The 15,511-nt window shown below is 41.0% G+C and overlaps 1 protein-coding gene across 1 annotated transcript in view; it reads right to left on the bottom strand.

Annotated features, from left to right (window-relative positions):
- itln3 (intelectin 3) overlaps positions 1-5,283 on the bottom strand; it is a 6,690-nt gene extending 1,407 nt beyond the window's left edge. Inside the window, exons 1-6 of the mRNA XM_081382077.1 lie at positions 5,153-5,283; positions 4,620-4,825; positions 3,882-4,022; positions 2,842-3,089; positions 1,671-1,826; positions 63-183 (exon numbers count right to left, since the gene is read on the bottom strand). Of these exons, the coding sequence (XP_081238203.1) occupies positions 63-183; positions 1,671-1,826; positions 2,842-3,089; positions 3,882-4,022; positions 4,620-4,671 (718 nt within the window). The 5' untranslated portion in view covers positions 4,672-4,825; positions 5,153-5,283. The remainder of the gene's footprint in view (positions 1-62; positions 184-1,670; positions 1,827-2,841; positions 3,090-3,881; positions 4,023-4,619; positions 4,826-5,152) is intronic.
- Between the last annotated feature and the right edge of the window lie 10,228 nt (positions 5,284-15,511).

Genomic DNA, 15,511 nt, shown 5'->3' with positions numbered 1-15,511 from the left:
AGCTACAAACGCATGACGTGAGCAGGTGTAAACGCCCTGTGATGTGAAGTAGAGTTGAGTACTTCCAGCAGACGGCCCGTATAAGTCTGCAGTCGAGTCTTTGTCTCCCGTGTCAAACACCACCTCACTGACGGCTCCCACGTCACTGCCACACTGTCCGGCTCCGAACCGCACCGGGAACTTCTGTTACACATTCACAAAACATCTCATCGTCAGCTCAAGTGGCACATGTTCACATTTGTTCAATGAAAACACTAATAAAAATGCTTTAAAACAATTAGATTTTCCCCCAGAGTTATTTTATTGGGGATGTATAGGGTCAGTCGAGGTTCAGTGTCAGTCAACGGGAGTTTTTGAGTGAAACGTCAAGTTGCACAAATGCCTTTTTCTTCGAGGAAAGACACTTCAGGCAAACACATTGTTTTTCTCAGGCACTGCTCAGGCTTGAGATTCTGGGCTATTTGCTTCCATAGCATGTCTTTTTTCAGACTCGAGGAAAGAAAACCTCCAAAATGTACATTTAGCTGTTTATTTTAATACACTTTATCTATTTGTATCTGTAGATTTACATTATCTTGATTTTTTTTCACTCTTTTTACCCTCTAGATAATTTCTTCAGAAATATTTACACACACCAAACTTTACAGTTTGATTCCTATCTACAAACAGCAACATAGTGTCAGCCCGGATCTGTTGCTGTCTGGGTATATTCTGAAGGTTTGCTTATATTGCATTCATCTGATATACATTTAACATTTTATTCTTAGAAACATGGTAAAAAAAAAAAATAATTGATTTACCATGATCTACAGCATGATTTATGGAGTGATAAAACAAGATTAAACTGTAAAAAAAAAACAAAAAAAAAAACTAATATATCAACAAAATTTCTGTTTCCTCAAAATGTATGCAAATTAGCACATATTCAATAATTTTATCCCTTAAAACTCCTCTTTGGTCACCAAAATGACATTTAACCAAAGACAGTCTCAAACACACGCTTTGAAATCGCTGGTGTTTCTGACGTCACAAACTACCTTGTAACCAATCAGATCAACGTGTGATCGTCAACCAGTGGATCTCTGAGCTGAGTGAGTGAGTGGAGGCAGGGCTCATTTGCATATTCATAGAACCACGCATACTAAATGAGGCAAGGGTGTCGAGTTACATTCAAGATATTTTAAGGCATGAAGAAAAACACTTAAATGTGTCATTTTGCTGATCAAAGATGAGTTTAAAGGGATAAAATGATTGACAACAGGGGGACTTTAATAAATGGTGAGGAAAGCAAAAGCTTGTATTATTGTTCCATTGCAAATCACACCTTATTTTCCGGCCTAAGCTTTTCCGGGTCAGTACATCTACCTTGGGTTGTTTTGTGTAGGCTAGTGTAAAAGATGTCAGATATGGGATAATTTTAGATGTAAACTCCCAGACAGCAACATAGTGTCAACCCAGATCCGGCCCTCATCTGGGCCGTGGGGAATCCCTGTGCCGGATGTGGGCCGGATCTGGGCCGACACTATGTTGTTGTCTGGGCTGGTTGTCAAAAAATTGGATCCAGTCAACAAGCATCAGTGTAAATGTGACCGACTCTTTAGAGGCAGTACATCCGTGCATGTTGGATCTTTATTCTGCAGGGCGACTGCAGACCGGAGAGTGTGTCTGACCTTGAATAGGTGGTAAAGGTTTCCAGTGTCTCTCAGGAACCCGCTCTCTGTATGGTAGCGCAGGATGGCAGAAGATGTCCAGTTGCTCAGCTGCTCGCTGTTGGGAATGTGCCACACGGACACGTCTTGAGCAGGGATGTCGTAGTAGCCTGGATTCTGTGGGATTCGACAACATTCGGGCATCAGTAACAGTCTCTCAGTCTCAGTGGAGTCGATAATGTAGGAGTGAGAGGGGCTAGTTGTCACACACTTGTTTTAAACACTTCCACACATGCATGACGAAACTTAGTGTATTTACTAGTTGCCATATCAACACTATATAGAGAAAATAACGTTCAGAAATCTTTGGAAGATATCACTGAACATTTATTTGACCATAGCAAAGAACATTTCTTATGTTAATTTTTCATCTCTGTTTTTTGTGTTTATTTAAAATTAGACAAATCTGGCATTATTTTAATCTTATATCTGTTATTTAACAGGTGAGATAGTTGTTTAATGCTGATCTAACAGCAGAAGACACTAGCAGGGTTTGAACCGGGGCATGTTGTCACACTGCGTTACAATGAGTCTCTATTAGAACTATGATATTCTATTCTAGACTTTTATAAATTCTATTGAGAAACCAGAAGAAAAAGGTGAGTAAAGACTGAGAGTCAATGTTCTGTAATGATTAATTATTATTATGTTTTGAACTGTGCTGTATAGCTGTGTTTTGCAGTGTTTGTTGTCAAACTCAATAATTGTTTCTTTTTAATTATTGAAAAATTCCATCATTTTATATAAAAAGTCAATAATTGTATTTTATTGACAATATTTTAGTTTTAGTTTTTGATTGGATCAGATAATATTTTAATCTGTCATATGGTCGTGTTATAATGTACTCCACCTATGGGGCATGTTGTCACACTCACGTCCATTCTTTCAGGGTAGCTCAATAAAAAAATAAACACTGTATTAATGAAACATAACCACATAATTGTACTAGACATGTGTCCCAGACAGCAACAAAGTGTCGGCCCAGATCCGGCCCACATCTGGGCTGTGTGGAATCCATGTGTACCGGATGTGGGCCGGATCTGGGCCGACACAATGTTGCTGTGAAAATACTCTGAACCTTAAGTCGGTTTACACAAACTGAGAAAGTGTAAAAGTGTGAGGTCTCCCCTGCCTTGTAGTCGTCGCTGGTGGAGCCCTCTGCGGTGCCGAAGGTGTGTGTGTTGGCCCACGAGCCGTCTCCTTCGGGCCGGTTCTGGTCGTTCCCCTGCTGGCTGGACCAGCGGTCTCCAGAAGAGCACTTTCCTCTGATGTTGTTCTCATGAACGCTGGCCACCAGAGTCCACCCGCCTCCCGCCGAGCTCATGTCACAGAACGTCTGGTAATACGTGCCGCTCGCTGTGCTCAAGATGTACATGCCGTCTGGCGAGAAACAGCCCAGATACACTTTCACAACGGGCTTACTCGCGCTCTCTTTATTCTGATGGTCCCTTTAACACATTCTGTTACCTTTACTCAACTGAAAGCTTGTAAACAGCCTTACATTAAATCATCATATAAAACAAATTAAAGTATGTGAATTATGGAGTGAGCAAATAATGTCAAACTAATCAAAATTATGCATAATTACATGCAACTAACCCTCAACCACATCCTAATCCTTCCCTAACCCTAAAGTAAGTACATGTAGTTAATTAATAATATGCATTACTTACATATATAATTACACTGTAACAATGACACCTAAAATAAAGTGTAACTGGACACTCAACAAACTTTAAATGCTTTAAATCAGTTTAATGCCTTTCAATACTATTCCTTCTATTCCAGTACTAACAATACTTTTTAAAAATTAATATATTGTTAAAAAAAAAACATTTTCAACACCGATAATAATCATAACTGTTTCTTGAGCATCATATTAGAGTGATTTCTGAAGGATCATGTGACACTGAAGACTGGAGTAATGATGCTGAACATTCAGCTTTGATCACAGGAATAAATTACACTTTACTATATATTCACATAGAAAACAAAGATTCACATATATTCACTTCTCAAACACAAGAGTGTTTGGTTACACTTTATTTAAAAAATGTGATTAAAAAAGAAAAACAATGAGAAATATAAATTCATTAAGTGTGTCTGAGCGTTTGACTGGTGGCATATTTGAGTTTTCAGGATGAAATCTAACAGAGATATGGCAGCACTCACCCTCCGTGACGCTGTATTTGTCCCGGATCTCCAGGCAGCTTCGAGCGATAGTCCTCAGCCTCGCGTGATACTTGCCCAGCTCGGGGTTAATGTAGGTGCCGTTGATGAGGATCGGCTTCGGGGTGATAGCGGCTCCCAGAACTGCAGACAACAAGACAAAGATATGATGACCACCACACCTACAACTAATCTGCCCCACAGCAACAGTCGGCCCGGATCCGGGCCGTGTGCGATCCAGGTGTGCCAGATGTGGGCCGGATGTGGGCCAACACTATGTTGCTGTCCGGGTTAAGTGTAGCTCCACATTTCAGAATAATTTCACATCACACTTGCAAAAAAATGTTTTCAGTCTTGTTTTCAGTCCAAATATCAAACTATTCTTAAATAAAGATGCATTTACTAAAGTGGTAAACTGCCATATAACATTGTGTCTTGTTTTCTGGGTAAATGAATCAAAATTTAGGGAGTTTTTGCTTAAAAAAAAGCTAAATTATCTGCCAATGGGGTGAAAAATAATCTTGTTTCTGTTTGAATTAACATTATTTTTTATTACCCCACTGGCAGATCATTTAGCTTTTTTTTTAAGCAGCAACTCACATAATTTTGATTAATTTCCCCAGAAAACAAGACAATATCTATTGTCATTTGACTCATCTAGTAAATGCATCTTGATATTTGGACTGCACTCGAGACAGAAGTAGTGAGTTGTGAAAGTGTGTTTGCGGTGTGTCCACTCACCGGAGCGCTGCAGGTGCAGAACACACATCAGGAATGAAGCGCAGCGAAGCATAGTGTTGAGTTTCAGCTCTCAGTCTCGTCTGATGAACACTGTTCTGTCCTGCAGCTTTTATCTCCCATCATCCCAGCGGATATCTGGAGTGAAACGGCCTTATTGTGCAACACCAGCTCAGTGTGTACTCATCAAACACACAGTAGAGCCAGGGCTGGAAATCAGGGAAATGCCCATTACTGAAACACCAACACATCATCATAGACTGTTTACTTCTTCTGCAACTTATCAGTTATTGAACATTACATCCCATATTTATGTTCTCGGCACGTGCTTTCATCACAACACATTATGGGAAAGTGCATGTATTTGTGAAAGTGATGAATGCACTGGATCATTCTGAGATTATGTTCTTATATGAAATAAATGGTAAAATCTAAATTAATTGGCTTTATTCAAGTCAGAAATATTATTTAACATCTCAGAATTAACCTATTGATTCATACAAACAAAACTTGTTAGTACATAAAGCAGTTTTTACTGTGAATGTTTCTGTTTCGTGTCCATCTCGCTGTTGCTTGTATTTCCTGTATTTCTCTGTTTGCCACTTGGGCGTTTTACACTGAAGCTTCTGGTGAACACTGTGTGATTGTGCAGAATTAAAACTGTTCTGTGGCCAGCGGGACGTTTGCTTGCACACTGAACCCAGCCGAGGCCAATGTCCACTGAAGTGTGTCCGTCCGTCCGTATCGGCTTCATTCAGGCATTTCCCAATCGCTGATAATCTGCTGAACTCCCCAGATCGGATCCTTCCCGAGTGCTTTCGGGAATTTACCACATCACAGAATATCAATAGTTAGGCAATGTGGTTTGTGAAATATTTGGCAATAATTCACAATTTGCTTGTTTTTAATCTATATTATAAAACACAAAACTATTTTTCTTCCTAGTCAAATAGAGAAAAATATTATTATTCGATTATGGTTATTTTATTAAAATGACAGCTGTAACTACTGAACTCTATAGAGAGATGAATTTACAGTCCTGATACACTCACCAATCACTGACACTTCAGAAAGATGTCAAGCAAGAGCAGATTAATAAAGCTTTGTAAATCAGACGCGTATCCAATATCTGAACATCCGACCTCTGCTTAAACACGAGTATCTGATTTCACAAGGCGATCGCTTTTAATGATTTTTAATCTTCAGCAAATGTGATGTTTATCTAAAGTAATTTTTGTTTGCTAGTATGGTTGAATTGGATCATAGGTCGGCAGCAAAGACATTGCTTAATAAAGTGAGATTAAATACATAAAGTATATTGTGTTATTTAACATAATTGTTGGAGATTTGCATAATATCAGATTAATTTTTTGTGTCAGTGAGATGAGTAAATGCTTACATTAGTGTTGAACTACAATCCCCATCATTGCAGTTGCAGTCTGGGATCTCTTGCCAAACGCAAGACACTGTCCATGAATTTTCTTGGCGATGATTTTCCCAGGGTAGGTTGCCAGGTCTTTCACCAACTTTCCCCATTACATGGCTTAGCACTCACACACACATGCACACACACCTATGGACAATTTAACGTTCCCAATTCCCCTATAAACCAGAGCACACACGAGAAGAACATGCAAACTCCACACAGACAACACTGAGCGGCCCTTTCTCTCTGTAAACCAGCATAAGTCTGTCTTTGTGTCTCTCTCTGGTGATCACCTATCCTGTCTTGGCTCCTGCCCCATGTCTTAAAACGAACACTTAAACTGAACACCCTGAACCAACCCTGGTCCAAAACGCAGCAGCTCGAGTTCTTACCAGAACCAGGAAGTATGACCACATTAGCCCGGTTCTGTCAAAACTGCACTGGCTCCATATTAAACATCGCATAAACTTTAAAATATTGCTGATTACTTACAAAGCACTAAATGGTTTAGCTCCGCAGTACTTGAGCGAGCTCTTAACGCATTATAGTCCTTCACGTCTATTACAATCTCAAAATTCTGGCCAGTTGATTATACCTAGAATATTAAAATCGACTGCTGGCGGTAGATCCTTCTCCTATTTAGCGCCAAAACTCAACTAAAACACAAGACTAAAGACACATCTCTTTGGCCTAGCATACCCATAACACATTAGGCCTATAGACTTCTATAACTCAATGTCAGGCTGCATAGATTAGATCAGCCGGAACCGGGAACACTTCCCATAAATCCTGATGTACTCGTCATTACCTCATCATTCTCAGCGCAGGGATCCGCCATGACAGGCTCGTCTCTCTGTCCTCAGGTGAGTCTGAATCACGGCACCTGTGGAGTGTGTCAGGGCTGGCTCGTGTCTCGACAGGCTCCTGAACACACGAGGTGGTGTGTGTGTGTGTGTGTGTGTGTGTGTGTGTGTGTGTGGAGATCCTCAGAGGAAGCTTGCAGAGAACATCACCTGTAGAACTGAAAGAGTGCAGATGCTAATATAATAATGAGGATAATGGAGTTAACTTGAAGTCCAAGACGGAGAGTCCGAGCTCAGGATCGACTCAATTTACAAGATTAGATGAATAGAATAGACTCTTTACAATAAGGTTCATTATTTAACATTAATGTATTAACTAACATGCACTAACAATGAGCAATACATCTGTTACTGTATTTATTCATATTTGCTAATGTTAGTTAATAAAAATACAGCTGTTCGTTACAGTTAGTTCACAGTGCATTAACTAATGTTAACAAACACAACCTTTGATTTTAATAACATATTAGTGAATTCTGAAATTAATATGAACTAAGATTAAATGTTGTAGAAGTATTGTTCATTCTTAGTTCATGTTAAGGTAGTTGACTAATGAACATTATTGCAGAGTGTGACCAAACTTATGTTGTAAAAGTCATCTCATGTTGCTTGTGAGTTACTGAAGTGTTTCTAAGAAATGACCAGCATGTTCTCTGTGTCTGTGAGGCAGTCGCCGGTTCTGTGTGGGCGAAGAGCAGTGCTAAGGTGGTTATGAACGTCGGGGTTAAATGCTGAACGGATAATGTAGAGCGAGGCGGTTATTATAGTGAATACACCTAATTTATGATTATTAATGTGAAAAGGCAATAAATAAGGCAAGGTAAGTTACCTCCGTGAAGTTGGCACCCCATAAAACGAAATAATTTCCAAAACTATGCCATTCGTTTGTGCTTCGTTTGTGCTGCGTTTGTGCTTGTTACGACCTGTGGCTCCAAAAGGCCGTAACAAAGGAAAGGGACACACAGAGCGGTTACTTTTAACACGAAATTTATTAACAACCAAAAGAACCGAAACTAAACCAAACAAGTGTAAAATGGCATCAGTCAGATCAGTAGTGTAAAGTACAATGTATGCATGAAATGGCATGGGACGTAATGCAATGTAAGCTAATGTGATGTATGTCTCCAGAAGTCACAACAACAAAACCCATAAAAGCAAAGCAAAAATAAACATGGAGCCCCGATGAACAAGCACGGGCTTCTTTTAAAGGACAGACTGATTAGAGCATCCAGGTGGAACCCCTCAGGAAATCAACGGGGCGTTTCATACTGGATCGTCACACCCCTCCCCTTAAGACAGGGATTCTGTCAAGATCCCTGTAAACAAAGAGCAAAACGATTAATCACCAACAGGGGCACGGGACAAAGCATCCGCCACCACATTTTCTACCCCTCGGATATGCCGGATGTCAAGACTGTACGACTGCAGAAACAACGACCACCGAATAAGCCTTTGATTCGGGCACTGGAGGGAGTTCAGAAAGGTCAACGGGTTATGATCCGTATAGACAACAATTGGTCTGCTTGAATTCAGATAGACAGCAAAATGGATCAAAGCCCAAACAAGTGCCAGGGCCTCCTTCTCCACCACAGAGTAGTTGAGTTGGTAAGTGGTAAATTTCCGCGAGAAATAACTAACAGGGTGTACCACACCTACCGAGTCAGACTGCTGTAAAACAGCTCCCGCCCCCACCTGACTAGCATCCACCTGCAGGGAAAACGGCTTGTCAAAGCCAGGTGCAGCCAGCACAGGTGAAGAACATAGCAAAGCTTTTACATTTTCAAATGCCGCAGCACAATGGGAAGACCAGACAAACTTTACCTGCCCTTTCAATAGGTTGGTAAGGGGAGCTACCACGGTAGAAAAATTACGACAAAAAGAGCGATAGTAGCCCATTAAACCCAAAAACCTCATCAATTCTTTTTTAGTGACAGGTACAGGAAACTTTTGAATGGCCTGAACTTTTGCTTGTACAGGTCGAACCTCCGCATTTCCTACCACTTTCCCAAGGTAGATCACGGTAGCCCGAGCAAACTCACATTTTGCCAGGTTAACAGTGAGCTTAGCCTCCGACAACCGCCTCAACACCGCACAAACTCGTTTAATATGAGTGTCCCAGCTATCACTAAAAACAACGAGATCGTCCAAATAGACTGCACAACCCTCCAGTCCTGAAATTACCCGGTTCATAAGACGCTGAAACGTCGCAGGGGCATTTCTTAAACCAAAACTCATAACCTTGTAGGAGTATAAACCCGTGGGAGTAACGAATGAGGAAATATCCTGAGCCCGCTTACTTAAAGGCACCTGCCAGTAACCCTTAAGCAAGTCAAACTTGCTCACAAATCTGGCCGAGCCCACCTGATCCACACAGTCCTCAACCCGAGGAAGTGGAAAACAATCGGGTTTAGTCAAACTATTGACTTTCCGGAAATCCGTGCAAAACCTCACTGACCCATCAACTTTCCTAACAAGGAGACAAGGGGATGCCCAATCTGAAAACGACTGTACCGCAATATCATTTTCCTGCATGTAGTTTATTTCTGCCTCCATAAGCTCTCGTTTATCTGGAGACACCCGATAAAAACGTTGCTTAATGGGTTTCGCCTCCCCAACGTCAATGTCATGCTCTATCCAATCTGTACGTGAGGGGGTATCTCCAAACAAATCAGGAAAATTCTGCAATAGTGAAACCAACTCTGCACGTTGAACCGGAGGTAAATGAGCAAGACCGGAGCTTAGTCTCTTCCAGGACTCAGAGTTATTTAACCGACCGCGCAACCTACCCTCATCAGGCTCAATATTCTCCTCACCCCCACCCACCAAGTTAGAGCTACCACGAAAAATTGATCCCACTGAAAGAATGGAATGAACCGGATCTAAATCCACTACATGAGTCTCGCCAATTTGATTTTCATAAAAAGGTTTCAACAGATTAACATGACACAATTTAGTGGATTTCCTCCGCCCTGGGGTACCGATCACATAATTCTCTTCACTCACTTTCCGCTGCACCACGTACGGACCATCGAATTTGGCTTCGAACGGAGAGCACACCAAAGGACGCAGAACCAAAACTTGATCTCCAGGCTCAAAAACACGACGCTCAACGGTACGATCAAATAAGCGTTTCATAATTTTTTGTTGTTTTTCCAATTTCACTTTAGCCAACTCTCGCGCTTGAACCAATCGTTGTTTAAACCCGTAAACATAAGCCTCTAGATTTTTTGGAGAATCGGATATCTTAACCGGATTTTGGAGCACTGCCAAAAGTCCACGAACCTTATGACCAAACACAAGGTCATTGGGACTAAAGCCAGTGCTCTCCTGTACAACCTCTCGTGACGCCAGCATCAACCAGGGCAATCCCTCTTCCCAGTCTCGATCCAGCTGCACACAATACGACCGAAGAAGAGACTTTAAAGTCTGATGGAACCTCTCCAGTGCGCCTTGGGTTTGAGCATGGTATGCAGTCGCAAGGTGATGTTTTACATGCAGCTGTTTTAAAACCTGCTGAAACAAATGGGAAGTAAGATTAGTTCCCTGATCACTCTGGATAACCCTAGGAACACCAAAGATAGACATAAACTGAGATAACGCCTTTACGATTGAGCGGGAAGTGATCGTACGCAGTGGGTAAGCAGCAGGAAAACGAGTATTCAAACACATTATAGTCAACAAGTATTTACTACCTGACTTGGAAGATGGCAACGGGCCCACACAGTCCACAATAAGATGCTCAAAAGGGTCACCCACTGCCGGAATAGGGTGTAATGGAACCAGTTTTAGTTTCTGATTAGGTTTACCGATCAACTGGCAAGTGTGACACTGTTTTATATAAGATGAAATGTCGCTTTTTGCTCGAGGCCAAAAAAAATACTTCAACACACGATCATAGGTCTTTCGTACTCCAGAATGACCAGACAAATCATGCACAACTTCCAACAATGCCATTCGAAATTTTGTGGGAACCACTACTTGAATAATAGGGTCCCCAACAAAATCGTCCCCATGAGGAACCCACTTCCGCAATAACATACCATCTTGTACGAAATAACCTCGAGCGATGTTAGACACATGATCGTCTCGAACAGCACTGTTAAACAGCTCAGCCAAGGATAAATCCGAACGTTGCTCTTCTCCCATCTCCTCTGCAGACACAGGAAAGGACACAGCAGATAAATCAGGCATAGACAGAGAACTACCCAGTTGATTCAACATCATTCTTGGACTATCAACTACTTCCTTCGTCGTGCTTCGAGTCGTTGCACGAGTTGTTACACCCACCGGATCTACATGTGAAGGGATCTGCGGAAACACATCATTGGATGAAACTATTGGTGACACAGGAGCATCCGGCCATACACGCCCCCCTGCTAACTCATTCCCCAAAATAAGATGAACGCCCTCGACCGGCAAAGCAGGACGCACTCCCAAAACAATATCACCATTCACCAAACTCGATGACAGTTTCACCCTATGAAGAGGAACGGTTAGTATACTCATACCCATCCCCCGGACTAACATGCTGTCACCCGTGTCAGACCGCGAAGAAAAAGGCAAAATAGACTCTAAAATGAATGAATCCATGGCTCCCGTGTCCCGCAAGATCTTGACCGGAACTTCCTCATTACTGCCCACAAGAGACACATAACCCTCTGTAAGGAAAGGAGAAAATACAGATAAACAGTCCGCATCCACTTTTTCCTTTACACACGTCTCAACGGTATTAGAAGCTAAAGCCACAAAAGCAGCTGGTTTAGGAACCTTAACGTCACGTTTAGCCTTCTCCTTGAAGGGATCCAAATTTAAGAATCTATTTCAGATATGTTTCCTTACATAACATCACGGTGAAGAATACTGATTTTAGCATTTGAGGTTTTAATTTAGATAGTTTAGTAGACTGATTTCAGATGATTATTGAGTCTCCAGCAAAGAGTCTCCTTTCCTGCCAGACTTGTTTTCTCTATTGTGTTTTAAATAAGTCAGATCACTTGATTCTCACCTTTCGGAGCCCAGACGTTGAGTCGTTAGGTTGATTGACTTTCACCTATTGTCTTTAATGGCTCTGGGATGGCTTTTGGAATTGGAGTTCCTGGCCAGTATCAGCATGTGAATAGTTATGCTGATTCAATTGGACTCAGAGTAGGGTGTGTTCCCACTTCATTTGCATGCTTTATTCAGAGTTCCCGCCTCTATGTAATCCCTCCCCCTTGGAATGTATATAGCTACAATGTATAATGTTTTAGTTAGACAGATCATGTTGGAAGTTTCTACAGCCGTGTACAGAGGAGTTCTCAATAAAGAATAACTTCCGTTGAACGCGATCCCAACTGTCTCCTGGTCTCTGCTTTGAAGAAAGAAAAACTTTATAACAGATGGTGCCTTGTGACCCGGATGGAGAAAAAGGAAACTCAAAGAACTGCATCTTGAAACTTCAAGCTCAAAGATCTCAACGAAGCTGACTGAGTTCCAGACTGAATCTTCTGAATCCAGATTGAAAACTTCAAGCTCCAAAAAGATCTCAAAGACTGATTTTTTTCCAGACGGAATCTTTCTCTACAAATGAAAGACTCGGTGAGTTTCACTCCATTAAAAGAACCAATGCAGACCAGTACAAATGTTTTCCTCTGCGCCATTCAGAGAAGAAGTTAACAAACAGCTGTAGAGTTTGGTTAACTAAAGATAAGCCTCTAAAAAAGTTTTTCTTTTAGAGATGAAATTTACCCCCTGTTGTTGGCAGGGAAGATTAACAGTTACATGTTAATATTGTGTGTATGCTCTTGCTAGAGAAGACCTATCTGTAAGCTAGAGAATTAGCTTTAGAATTAGATTTAGCTTCTTGTGCTAATAAGATTGTACCCTATGTTTGCAAGACAGTAGAGAGAAGTTTTTTTAGTGTTTGTTTGTGGTAACAAAAAAATTCACAAAATGTTTAGGAAAAGTACTAGACAGATTACACCTTTTTGGACAGATAGTGAATTCAAGTCTTTGTTATCAGAGCACATGGACTCCATCGTGACTAAGCCAGTCAGATTGAATTTAACCAAGAAATTTGGCATTGATCCAGAGAAAGTGTGGTCAATTGAAGATTGCAAGAAAGTGTTGAGTGCATGTATCAGGAAGAAAAATCTGAAAGGCATCATCGGTTGTCACCGAGAATTTAGCTTATCCATTGCACAAGAACAAGCGCAGTGTATTGCTAAGTTGAAAGAACAGATCAAACAATTGCAGACTCAGGTGTCCTGTCTCAAGACAAACGTGGGCCATAACAAAGCCTCAACCAAATGTGATTTAGAAGACCAACAGTCAGAGGAAAGCTATCCTGATTTACAGTCTTTTGATAGTATAGAGGACAATGTCAATACAGATGTAAATGCAGTTGAAGTGTGCGTAGCTAGACAAAAGCCTCAGGGAAAAGGTGTTGATACAGTTCCATTTGCAACCCCCATATTGCAGCCACAAGCAATCAAAACATCTTTAGGTCCTAAAGAGATTGAGAGAATTGCTGAAAGTTTGCCATCAGTGCAAAGAAATTTTTCTGAGTTTAGAAGAGCATTGATCAGCAAAATGCGGCTCTATGATATGACTCTAGCTGAAGTCACCCAGCTAATATCACAGATCTTGACTGAGTCAGAATTCAATGATTTTGAAAGTGCTGTAAATAATTCTGAACTGCAACAGGCCAGTAAAGATGAATTGAGAGAGGAAGTTGTTAAAGTGTTAAAAAACATTGTTGGACCGAAGGTGGACTGGTCAAAGCTCACTAATTGTGTACAGAAGGAGGATGAAACTGTTTGTGAGTACACAGAAAGATTTTGCCAGACCGCTGCCGCTTACAGCGGAATTGCCGACACTTCAGAGAAAGTGTTAGGTCATAATGGTCCTCTAGTTCGTGCATGGTCCGATGGTCTTTTGTCAGAACATAGAAATGCATTGCCTTTCTTAGATCTTACATGGTCAAATAGAACCCTGCAATACAACTTGGACAGTTTAGCTATTTGGGAAAGAGACTTTGATGTCAAGGCAAGAGTAAAAATTGCAGCAGCATCCTTTAAGGTTAACTCAGAGAAGCCAAAGAAACGCAAAAGTCCTAGAGAAGCCAGTTGTTCTTACTGTGGCAAGCACGGACATTTTGGAAAAGAATGTCGAAAAAATAAAAATAACTTAAGACAAGTTAACAATGTTATGCAGCTCTTGCTACATTTGTTTGCTACTTTGAAGCAACCCCTCCCCTCGTCACTGGACTCGTGGGTAAGCTTTTTGAGGTGTTAACAATTTGGGCTGTGATTGCTTAATCTCCCCAGTAACTTACAACAAAGATGAAAGACTTATTTTTTTTTGTTTAATAGAACAAAAGGAAAGTGACTGTCACAGCCTTTGTTTGGGGGACATTCAGAAAACTCACAGCCATAAATGTTACACTGCAGAACACTACAATCAGACCTCCATGCTCTATATGATGTCTATTAAGACTGATGTTTCACTGGAGAATGAAAATGTGCCAATTTTCTCACACACTGTACAGTGTGTGCACAACACAGGGACAGAATAGGACACGGTTCAGTGAGGGCCCTGGAAAGAACTGACGCAACAGGCGTCGGGGGCCAATCCAGGGTGAAGACACTACCTCATAGGCCTTTCCTCATTTAGTCCATCCTTACCTCACTGGTCCATAGGTGTCAAATCAATTAAGAAATAGGGAAAGAATGAAACGACAACAGTACACTCTGAAAACGATAGAACCATTGTGTTTAAACTGCTACAACCGTAGTGTTTTGAAGAAATACTGCTCTCTGTTTTTCTGTTTTCTGTCTTACAGTGTGCAGATAAAACTTGATGGCTTTTTCAAGATCCATATGCAGCGACCGTCTCATCTGCGTATGAAGCCCCAACCTCAAGAAGACAACCAGACCCACTGCTGAACGAACTATCACAAAAGAAAATGAAAAATACACAACGCAGAAAATTCACGGACCCTAAATTGCATGTTTGTTTCTGTGTCAGCATGCAATTACAGATGAACAACACAGAGCAAGTTATATGTGCCTGTAACTTACACCAGTTACAAGAATGAACTTTATGTGTCTAAATTTGTATTTTTGTGAGAGTTTGTAAGAACTCTCAAAGAGGGGACTGAAGGGATCCAAATTTAAGAATCTATTTCAGATATGTTTCCTTACATAACATCACGGTGAAGAATACTGATTTTAGCATTTGAGGTTTTAATTTAGATAGTATATAAACTTAGAAAGTGATTATTGAGTCTCTAGCAAGAGTCTCCTATTCCTACCAGACCTGTTTTCTCTATTGTGTTTTAAATGAGTCTTTAATGGCTCTAGCCAGTAGCTCCAAGACGCACCCTTTGTCTTAAATGGCTCTGGGATGGCCCGTGGAACCAGAGTTTCCTGGCCAGTATCAGCATTTGAATAGGTATGCTGATTAAATTGATACTGGTAAACACGCTGGGGTCTGGGGCAGGTTACCTTAACCTGTATACCTCATTTACATGCTTTGTTTGTATTTGTCTCCACCTTCAAAAAGTCCCTCCTCCTAAAATGCCTATAAGATAACATGTAAAGTTATGTTAGATCAGATCATGTTGG

The sequence above is a fragment of the Scardinius erythrophthalmus genome, assembly GCF_964197995.2.
Source record: "Scardinius erythrophthalmus genome assembly, chromosome: 13".
Lineage (NCBI taxonomy): Eukaryota > Metazoa > Chordata > Actinopteri > Cypriniformes > Leuciscidae > Scardinius > Scardinius erythrophthalmus.
This window is presented reverse-complemented; position numbering and strand designations above follow the sequence as displayed.